This window comes from Coturnix japonica, chromosome 1, assembly GCF_001577835.2.
Source record: "Coturnix japonica isolate 7356 chromosome 1, Coturnix japonica 2.1, whole genome shotgun sequence".
Classification (NCBI taxonomy): Eukaryota; Metazoa; Chordata; class Aves; order Galliformes; family Phasianidae; genus Coturnix; species Coturnix japonica.
In genome coordinates this window covers 43,882,593-43,893,946 of record NC_029516.1, presented here as the reverse complement: position 1 = coordinate 43,893,946, position 11,354 = coordinate 43,882,593, and the positions used below count along the sequence as shown (strand labels likewise).

Below are 11,354 nucleotides of genomic sequence, written 5' to 3'. Positions count from 1 at the left end.
CTAGGTGAATGTCCTTTGCTCTATGGAAAATAGATATTAACATGTCAGAGAGCTTAGGCCTGGAAAATATAGCAGAGCTGATGACAAAGCAGAACTCATGACAGTATATCTGAGCCGACCTCCATCTCTCTTGCCACTCGGGAAGTACAACTGGGTGTGCCCACAGTGGAAATGCTGACACTCATGAGCATCTGTCACTGGGTTCCTAGTGTGCCATTTCCTCTGCTCTCAGAACAATGAGGAAAGTTAGAGGAAATCCGAACAAACTCTCTGCATGACAGAGAAAGGAAAGGAAACTTGGAACAATTCACTGGACAGCAGTGGAAATGAACTTGCTGCATCCCACTGTGCTCAGGAGCAGGGATTTAAAAACAGAAAGCACTGTGTAGATGCTAGCTATGACCACACATTAGAAAATATATATATAACAATTTGAGCCATGAGCTTTCTGTTTACTATTAGTGCTAAAGGTTAGGCCTGGCCAGTACATAATACATGAGCCCTTACTGTGGGATGCCTCAGGAAATGGAGTCAGGGATGTGATAGGAAGTCACTCACTCTTTGTTGAGCTTAATTCTCAGATAATACAGTAAGTGCTGTTCTGGTGGGGGCAGAGGGACCAGTTCACCATCTATTCTGATACATTTCAGTTTGGGTAATTCCATTCTGTTAGTTTCTGACTGTCCTAAACTCTAAAGAAAACCCTTGTGTGTGATAAAAAATGTATCACTTCCCTTTCTGTGCTTCTCAAAACAGGGTGCCGTAAATTATACTGGGCTTCAAAATTTTCACTACAGGAATTTTAGTCTTGGCCTTTGAACAGGCACATTCCAACCCTAGTGCATGTTAAAAGCTAATTCTTCTTTAGGAGGTGCAGTGTAGGCACATACATGGGTGAATTTTAGTACAGATATAATGGCAACTATTCCCTCTGTACTCAGCGCTGGTGAGGTCTCATCTCAAGTACTGTGCTCAGTTTTGGGACCCTCACTACAAGAATGACACTGAGGCCCTGGGGAATGTCCAGAGAAGGGTAACAGAGCTGTGAGGGGCTGGAGCACAAGTGTGATGGGGAGCGGCTGAGGAGACTGGGATTTTTCAGTCTGGAAAAGATGTTCTCATAGGAGGCCTTACTGCTCTCTACATTGACCTGAAAGGATGTTGTGTATAGGTGGGGGTCAGCCTTTTCTTCCAGGTAGAAAAGAGAGAATGGCCTCAAATTGTACCAGGGGAGGTTCAGGTTGGATATTAGGAAATAAATTATTATCTGTAAGAGTGGTTGTACATTGGAACAGGCTGCCCGGGTAGCAGTGGAGTAACCATCCCTGTATGTCAAGAAATATGTGGATGTGGCATCAAGGACATGGTTATTGGGCATGGCGAGGCTGGATGATCTTATCCGTCTTTTTAAACCTTAATGATTCTGTGATTCTGTTTCACAAGTGATGCATATTAACACATGATGGACAATGTGTGTAGTAGATCACAGCTGATGATAAATAATTCAGTCTACTCATCAGGATGCCTAGTGAGAGGCTACTGGTATATCCTCATGCCCTGACTCTGTTCAGACTCCTTTGCTGTAATAACTTTTATTATGCTTTTAAACACACTGTGAGAGTTTGCGTTAAAATGGTTATTGTATTACTGCTTCATCATTGGATCATTCTTCCCTGCAGCATTTTCAATAAAAGGAGAATAAGAGTGGCAATAAGAGGCCAGGCTTCATAACTGCCAGCCCAGGCTAATGATCAACACACACACTTCTCCAAGTCCAGCTACTGAAGAAAGGGTTCAACCAACACATACATTAATTTGAAGGGCAAATAACTACTGTGAAAAAGCTGCTTACCTAGCGCACTTCCCTTAGATGCTGCTTTTAATTCTATATTGAAATGAAGCTATTAAGTAGAAAGAGAACGAGACCTGTCCAGCAAAGCTTGGTACCTTAGGTTCAGTCACACTCACACATCTGCACTGCGCAACGCATATCCTGACCTCAAGTGTAGGCTTAACCTAGGGAAAAACAGAGCAGATGCAAGCTTTTTTTGCTCATGTTGCTGTAATGGAAATAAAAGTGTCTCTCATTTGTCCTTAGCTGCTGAAACAGTGGTGTGATTGCAGTGCAGGGCAAACCAGCCCTCACAAAACTGTGAGCTATCCACTCTGTATTCTTCTTTCAGATCAGCTCATTCAGAGCTGTGTTGTCATTCCTATGCAGTGCCCTGTATAAAGGTACACAGATAAAAGCGACATTGCCATAAAATTGAGAAGGTAGGAGAAATAAGTTGTGACAATGAAAAAAGCTTTCTCAAAAGGATGGTGAAGTCATAACAATCCTGGTGGAGCTGGCTCACAAGATGTTGGAGCATTAAGAAAAATGTTGCACTAGGCCTGCCTTAGCACAGTATGTAATTCACACCCCAAAGATACACATACATGCTTGCATATACATACCTTGAGGTGTTTGTGTGTCAGAGGCCAGCATGCACACCAGGATGCGCACTCACACAGGCATAAATACATACACTCATACACAAATGATCACGTCACTTTTCACTCTCCCTTTCCGAGCACACCCCTCACTGCTCATAAAGATTCCTTGACTGTTGTATTAGACGAAATACGGGGAACTTATCGGGATGTTATGTGACAGACCCTTCCCCATTCTGTAAAAATCTTAGTGACGTGTAATACAGTAGGCGTAGATGAAAAGGTGTAGTTTATATAAGGATGTGTATGTTTCAATAAATCGCCATTTTACCACTCCGCAACCTTGGTGTTACTTGGTAATTGGCCTGGCTGCTGCTTCAGTAGAAGGCAAGAGATCATAAGGTCATTAATGATCCAGTGTCTAAAGCATGAAATTGAGTGGTCGAGGAAAGGGCAGGAATGTGATCACATGCAGGTGTGCAGAGAGACACTGACACAAAAGTACTTTATATTCATTTAATCGAACTAGCAGTGTACTTTCCCCTTATAGCAAACAGGCATGGGCATTACAGACAACTGAGTCACATTCTGAGGGACAAAAGCTTTTGTTTTACACATCAAAACACATGATGAAGTCATGAGTGGAAGATACAACTTGAGAAGGAGTTGAGCTTTGTAAGTTGGAGTATAGTCCTTCCCAAGAGTTTGCTCAGAGCTATAGAATTAAAAATCAGCTTTTTCATCATTTTGATTCACAAATCCTAAGTACCCCTTCCATTCTGGGGTCTCTTCCTTGTACCTCTTTCAGGTATTGGCATGATCTCCATCACCACAGCACCTGAGCACTTCAGAATATTTGTCCCAGAAACATCCTTGTGAGGTAGGGAAGTGTTGCTGTTCCCATTTTTGCACAGACAACTGAGGCACTGAGGGGATGAAAATCACAAAGGACATCCTTAGCGGGGCAGTCACTCGAAACCGAGTCCGAGCCATTTCTCTTGCTTCCTCAATGTTCTGACCACTGAATCATCCTACTCTTCTGCACCCTTGTTGACTGTTAGTACCAATATATGCATTGCTGATGTGGAGCCTTCCCTGGGAAGCACTGCTAAGCATATGTGTAGCTCTCTGTACATGCTGCCTCCTCCCTCCCCAGACAACCACTGTGGGTCTCACAGGCTGTTTGACTGCACAGAGAGCAGCACTACCACTTCTCAGGTGCGCTCTTCTCTCAGCTGGTCTCCAGCTCAGACCATAACACCAGCATACTCTTCCCTCCATGCTCCAAGAGGTACACTTACTCTTCTCCCCAGAGGGTCTGCTGGGGCAGGCTCTGGTCCCAGGGTCACTGACCCATCTTTCTCCCTGTTTTGGTTTCTATGATCTGTCACTGGTTAACCACAGTTCACCTATGTTATAACTACCAGCATTCATCTTTATCTTTCCTACAGGGACTTACCCTTACAACCAAAGAACTTATAACTTGCTCTCACTTGCCACAGACTTGCATTGCCTCTAAGAACAGATGTACTCCTTTGGAGCAGAGACCTCTTTTTAAAAGGAAAACAAAATATTTAAATAAAATATCAAAAACTTTAAAATACAACATCAAAACTTTAAAAACTTCTCACATAAATAAATAGAACACAAACATCACAGTTCTCAGCCTGGAAAGGTTTCTTCATAAAGGATAACAGTTTCTGGCTTCTGGTTCACCCTATGATGACTGAGCCATCCACACAGTCTGTCATATCCAGGGCTGCTCCTTTCAACAACCTTCCCACATGTACCTTGGTAACGGGGCTGTACTCTACTGGAAGTTGGTGGCTGTTGGCTCTTTGAGGGTATCACAGCCCCTTCAGCATTCATAGATTGATGAGTTATCCACAAACTGGGGTTAGTCAGCACCAAGGTTGCAGGGATTTCATCACTCTGCTGACCTACTGCTTTCTGCTACATGAGGAATCAGAGTCATGGAGGTGGACGTGAGGCAGTGGGGTGTACCTCTGTGTGTGTGTATGTGTGTGTGTGTGTGTGTGTGTGTGTGTCTATGTGTAACTGTCTTGATATCAGGGAGAGCTTTGTGTTCAGATATAAATAAGGCACAAGAGATGTGTGCATATATGTGGATGAGCACCACCAGTATTCACCAATATTACAACAGCAACAGGTAGCAGCGCTAGTGGTGACAATTATGTAGTGTTTTCAAGTCTGGTTTCATTACAGGGCAATTACTGTTTCAGCTGGATGGTCTTGGGGTCCCAGTGGTGGTTCTAGCACCCAAGCTGAGCTTCTTCATCTGTGGGGAAAGCTCTGTCCTGGACTCAAGGAGTTCACAGACTTCATCCATTGCCCTGGTACAGATCTCGAGGTTGGCAGCCAGCTTCTGGATTTTGGCCTTCAGCATGGCTTGGCTCACTTTTGTGACCTCTTTTGTGTATTCTGGCACAAGGAAGCTGTGGGAGCCACAGAAGACCATGAAGCAGACGGAGTTATAAAGGGAAATGGATGCTCTCTTCTCCGACTGGAGAAGCTTGGGGTCCCCTGGGCCTTGCCCGCGGCGGAGGAATTCCAAGCAGCCGAGGATTTCCCTCATCTGTTTCCGACAAGTCATTGCAATTTCCTGCACCTTCTTCACCTCCTGGGAATTGCAGAGCACGGCAGAGAGATCAGAGGTGATGCTGACAGCCCCCCCAGCAGTTGCTAAGCCCAAACCCACTGCAGATGCCAGGAGGGAAGCTCCCAGTGTAGCTGGGCTTAGAGACAGCCCCACGATGGCTGTGACTGCTCCCACGGCTGTCAGTGAGCTCCCACTGATGTTGGCAATCAGCGATCTTTTGCGAAGCTTGTTGATTTTGCGAGCTGCCTTGTGAAGGTGAGCGATCTGACCTTGCAGCCTCCGTCGCTGATCCAGCAGCGCTATGTGGAAGTGGCGCGTGGGGTCTGGCGTCTGGGGATGGGAAGCACCATTCCTCTCCATGGCCTCTGTCTAGAAAGAGAAGAAGATGGGTTGGGATTTATAAAGAAAAGCACAAGACTTGCTCAGCCTTGACCTCCATCCCAAGGATGGCATCCATCCAGTTTTCCTGCTTCACCCCACTGCTTGGAAGGTTTGCTGTCTGTGCTCACGCACATGCTCACGTACACGTGCGCACACGCGCACGTACACACACATATGCTTAGTTACTCTATTCTGACTTTCAGACGGGAAATTTTTTGGAGTTTTTTGTCATCCTTGAGAAGATTAAAATAACTATATAGGATTTGAACTCAATGATCCTTATGGATCCCTTCCAACTCGGAAGTTAAGTGACTCAGTGCCCAGTGCAGTGATGTTGCCAGAACGACATGGTAGTGTCCTCCCAATGGGATTCTGAGGTTTTGTAATATTCAGGGGAATATTTCACAGGAATGTTCAGACTTTGAAGAGATAAAAACCACCTATCCTAGGCTGCTATTTAGGGATCCTTTCCTATTAAAGGAGGACAGATGGAAGCTGCTGAGGCAAGTCAAGGTCTAATTTTTCTATCTACAGGCTGGGAATGCCTCAAATGATGATTGCGAACATCCTTCCTCTCTTTATGCTTAAGTAACTCAAGGTCCTGCGCCACTTCTTTCTTATTGTAACCTGGCGTCAGGATCCAGACAAAGGTGGGAATGATTGTTCTGCAGTACTCAGTCCAGCCTATGTCTGTGAATCCTCAGCAGTGGTGACAGGAAGGCCCATGAGCCATGCATTAAAGGTCCATGGACTATGTTTAGGAAGTCCATGAAGGGCACAGAATAGCAAGCCCATTTTCAGCGTATACACTCCTAGGGGACTACTGGGAAGAACAGTGCTGACTATGGTAACGTCTCCCTTCTAGATGGTGAATCCTCAGGATTTTGGAGCTGTGTGATGTCTCTTTTCTCTCTATACTTTTTCACCAGGGTAGAAGGAAATGTTCCAGTGAGCGTTTTCAAATTGCTCTAGGGTTACAACGTGCTTTATAAAGGAAGCCAGCATCATTATTCCTGTTTTACCTGCATGGCAGCTGAGGCACAAGAAGAAACAGGAGGGATGCACAACACCAGCTGTCCGATGAGGGCAGTGCTCGTGCTCTCCACACCACTGCACCATATAGAAGATTGAATTGTCTCTGTGTTTAATATGATCTAGCCATGGATCTAAGAAGCTGGTCACATTACACATTGCCTTAATAACCACAATAGGACTCTGCAGTAGAAAGATTTTGTCCCAGTGCCAGCTAAGTGTAACTATTAATTACTGCAGATATGTTTTCTAAGTCCCCATTACTGCACAAACTGGAGGGGCCCAATCCCTCACACTGGGCACACTGTATAATTTGGTTCCTCAGGGCTTTCATTCTGCAGACTCCTTGTCTTCCAGAAGAAAGAAGCCAGCTACCCCTGAGGGTCTTTCTACCCTAAAGAGTGTAAGTAAATAATTCTTTCTGTCATTTTTCTTTTTTACTTTTACTAATCCATTTCATACAGAATCCTTTAGGGCCTCCTCTGCCCCTGTGACTATCAGAACAATCATCCCAGTTTCTCTCAGGCTTTTGTCATCATTGGGTTATTTGAGCCACTCAGTACATTGTGCTTTTCTTAGCTGGAGGCATCGTCTTCTTATTTTTTACTCTGTAGCTAGAGATTAAGCTGAAGGCACAAGGACTAAAACTAAGCCTGAAAGATACCAGTATCAAAATGAGCAATGTGCTCATCACCAATGACTTAGCAACAGATCATTAAATATATTGATGCCTGTAGCTTCTTAACATCTTGTTCTGCAGATTTTATTGTGGACAACAGTCTCTGGTAACACCAGCAGCCACCTCACTGAACAGTTACTACTACAGTAGTTACAGTTACTACTCACTGAACTGTTACACTACAACAGTCATTTAATATATAACATCAAATTTGCAGTGATGCATGTCTTTTGAATGCACAGATTTATGTCAGCATAAAGGAAGACAGATGTCTCCCACTCTTAGAGAAAAATCCCCCAACAATAACTGTTTAATTAAATTACTGCTAGTAATAAATAATGAATTCTATTTGCTAATAAATTCATAATAAATTATTGATAAATATTAAGAAATACTGTGGTTTTTTTTTTTTAAAAAAAAACATTATGAAATAATGTGTACATTAGTCCCAATCTACAGCTAAACTTTAAATGCTTTCCTAATGCAGTACTCAGACAGATTCAAAAGAAAAGCTGATTCAAACTTACCTTTAGTTTCTGGCTGACCTCCCCACAGGCAAATTTTAGTCTGTTTCTGGAGGAGACCAATTTATAGCTCCCGTGGACCAATTGCTGCAATGGGAATGCTTTGCCTCATACTGGGAGTTTGCCATTTCCTGCTCTCCCTTGTGCAGAAGGATGTGACACACTGGAAAGTGACCTGCGGGACAGCGAGCACACATCATGTTCAGGAAACGATCCCTACGAATGAACATTGTGTGTTCGCTTTTCCTGAAGTCTTGGTCGGGAAGGGGGGGGGGAAGTAATTAAATCTCAGCCTATTCCTGACTCTGAACTAGTGCAGTCATTCCCTCCAGGGAGCAGTTGCCTTTCCTTTCCCTGAAATAGCAACTGACTTTACTCTGCGCTCAAGCCACCAATTACTTGATGACTGAAGTTTCTCCCCTCCCACATCTAGAGCATCAACCAGCCAGCTTCTTCATTCAAGGCCAGTGTACTTTCAAAATCCTGGCTCTTTGAGACAACGGTGCTTGTGATTGGATGCAAGGCAGCAGTGCTGCCTGCGAGCTGGAGCAGGGCTCCCAGCCCATAAAAGGAAAGCAGCTCCACAGCAAGTCAAAGAATCATATAATTGTAGAATTTCTTGAGTTTGATGGTAAATATAAGTGTCACTGAGTCCAACTCCTGGCTCCATACAGGACCACACAAAAATCAGATCATATGTCTGATCATTGTCCAGATGCTTCTTGAACTCTGGCAGCTTGGGACCATGCCCGCTGCCCTGGGCAGCCTGTTCCATGCCCACCACACTCTGGTGAAGAACTTCCTGATATCCAACCTGACCCTCCCCTGACACAGCTCTATGCATTTCCCTTGGGCTCTGTGGCAAGATGGCTGCTCTGGATTCACATTCTTACGCCTTCTGTGTAGACAAAATCATACACAAACCTTCAAAAGGGGTGATCTCCCAGTGGTTTTTCCATTTCTTAACCACAGATGCTGTTCTTTCCCTACGGTGTCTGCCCAGCAGACAATAACCAGAAGGAAAGGTCATTTGGTTCCCCTCCTCTGCTGCCTGCTGTTGCCTGGCAGCTGTGCCTACAAAAGGATGTGGCCTGGATGAAGTAGTCAGAGTGATGGAGACAGTGGAAGTGTCACTTCTGCTCGCTGAAGGGGAATTGTGGGCTGCACAGACATTTGGTTGCTGGAGCTGACATAAGAGACAAGGACTGTAGAGCTGATGACAGAGAGGAGAATGCTGAGGCTGTTCATTTTTGTGTAGTTTTGGACCATGTTAAAATGACTGAAACAGTATGTCAAGTGTTTTGTCAGTGTGGGCTTTCATGACACTGAGTGTTAAATTAAAAAACTGATATCACTGAAGAGCCACTTTAACCTGCCACAGACTTGGAAAGAGAAAACATTGTTTTGAAGGTTCTTAAACAAGCAATCTTTGTCAGTTACACTTCGTACGAATTCCATGTTAACAGGAAAGTGAATTTTGACACCAAGGGAAATTGTGCTTCAACCTTTCCCTTTGTTTTAGCAAGCATGTGCTTGAACTGAAGCCCATCAGCTTTGGCAAGGGTTTGCAGCTTACAGACATGGTATTTCTTTTGTACAAGGAGAACATTTCTTCATAACCTATCCCAGTAACAAGATGTATACCCAGAAAATAAAGACTTTCCATGAAGAGCTACAGATAACAATCATAGAACATTTTGAGTTGGAAGAGACCTTTAAAGGCCATCTGGTCCAACTCCCCTGCAATGAACAGGGATGCCCACACCTCAGTCAGGGTGCTGAGAGCCCCTCAGAGAGGACCATCCTCCCCAGGTGCCTCCCAGGGATTGAAAAGCTGTCGGCACCATTATCCTGGCTATCAGATGTGAGGACATCTGCTGAACCACCTGGAAGGTCCCAGGGGCTGTGAGTGAATCTCAGCTACCAGGGACCCTAAGACTGGTGGGGTACACCTGACCCTCTCTGAGCAGTGCTATCTGCTGTATTTTTTCATCCAAACCTCTCTGCTGTTGCTGTCCTTTCATTCTTGACCCATGAGGAGCTGGGGCTGCAGGGCAGAAGAGGTACAGCTGGTGTTTCACAAATAAATGCCCTAGCCAAAAATGGACCCTCTGCTTCACCCTTTTCCCATCTAGCCACATCCTCTTGAAACGGACAGCAGCCAGACCCATGCAAAATCTGACCTGAAGACATTTTGTGGGAGCAGATGACAATCAAAGGGAAGGAAGGATGTTTTATTGCTTTCAGTGAGTTTTGGCAGAAGAGGCTGGTCTTTCTGCTCTCATTGTCTCCAGTATAGACGGGATGTAGGGAACAAGTGTTTATTCTGAAGCGGTTCGGAGCTACTGTAGTGTGACATTTGAACCTAGAGTTTCAAAGATATACTTCTTCTATTAATAATATTTAATCAAAAGTATATTTACATTTGAATATTATCTTTATGACATAGGATGTCTTGCCATATTTAGTGTTTCCAACCTTAACTACAGGGTTAAGAGCTGTCTTTTAATTTTTGGTGGTAGACTGAATTGATGACAAATTTTATCTCTTTGCATCAAGACATTCAATCACATTCAGTGAAAACCGTAAATAATCCAGAACTAAAACCAAAAATAATGTAAATCAGATCAAAAAAAGGCTGCAGCGGCTTTTAGTAATATTACTGGTAGATGGAAATATCAAACACAAATCTTAGGAGGAGCAGCTGATGGAACTGTGGTTGTTCAGTGTGCAGAAGAGGAACTCAGGAGAGATTTTATTGCTCTCTACAATGACCTCAAGGGAGGTTGTGTTGAGGTGGAGGTTGGCCTCCCTGGTAACAGCAATAGTATGGGAGATACGCCCTCAAGTTGTCCCAGAGAGGGTTCAATTTTGATATTAGGAAAAAGTTATTCTCAGAAAGAGTGCTGTTACATTGGAACAGGCTACCCAGGGAGGTGGTTCACTCACCATCCCTGGAGGTGTTCCAGAACTGTGTGGATGTTGCACTGAAAACATGGTCAGTGGGCATGGTGGGAATGGGCTGACAGTTTGACTAGGTGATCTTAATGGTTTCAGACAACCTTAATGTTTCTACGATTCTAAGATTCTACAAAATTAACTTTTTTCAAGGCATTCATGAGACAGCCTGCTCAGGGCTCTGCTCACTTGTGTGGGGGTGATTTCAGCTGAAAGGAAATGTTAGTTTTGGAGAAAATCGGCCAGGGAGGAGGAATTAGACAGTACTGCATATACTGCATTACACCAGTGCATTAACGCCTGTTCCTGCTCTGTGAACAAGCATTCACATGACAAGAACACCATCTTAACTTGCTTTGTTAAAACACTGCCAGCGGTGTCTGCAGAGATCAAATATTGATTAGAACATGAAGAGCAAACTTCTGCGATCAACATAAGCAGACCAGCTGACACTGTTACTTACGACCTTTAATTCTATGCTACATGCATGGCACAAGGCACACTCTGACGCACAAAAAGTAGCTTCCAACTGAATCTCAGGCCTTGCCCGTGGCACAGCTGATGGGACTGAGTCAGGCTTGCTCAGTGTTTCACCATCAACACCACAGTGAGTGGGCCTGGCTGCCCGTACCCTCAAGCTCTGCAGAGAACAGAGGATGATTTCATTCATACTGAATCATTCCAGAGCTGCAAAGAAACCATGTAGAAATTAGGTAACTCAGCTTCT

General features: G+C 44.3%; 1 protein-coding gene across 1 annotated transcript; it reads right to left on the bottom strand.

Moving 5' to 3' along the window:
* Nucleotides 1-2,935: 2,935 nt before the first annotated feature.
* APOLD1 (apolipoprotein L domain containing 1) lies at nucleotides 2,936-8,294 on the bottom strand. The gene is made up of 2 exons (XM_015860039.2): nucleotides 7,673-8,294; nucleotides 2,936-5,422 (listed from the first exon to the last, which is right to left on the bottom strand). The coding sequence occupies exon 2, from the start codon at nucleotides 5,411-5,413 to the stop codon at nucleotides 4,673-4,675; it is 741 nt and encodes a 246-aa protein (XP_015715525.1). The 5' UTR covers nucleotides 5,414-5,422; nucleotides 7,673-8,294; the 3' UTR covers nucleotides 2,936-4,672.
* Between the last annotated feature and the right edge of the window lie 3,060 nt (nucleotides 8,295-11,354).

Excerpts from the sequence above, each read along its gene's own strand:
- APOLD1 (XM_015860039.2), bottom strand. The coding sequence starts at position 5,413 with ATGGAGAGGAATGGTGCTTCCCATCCCCAGACGCCAGACCCCACGCGC.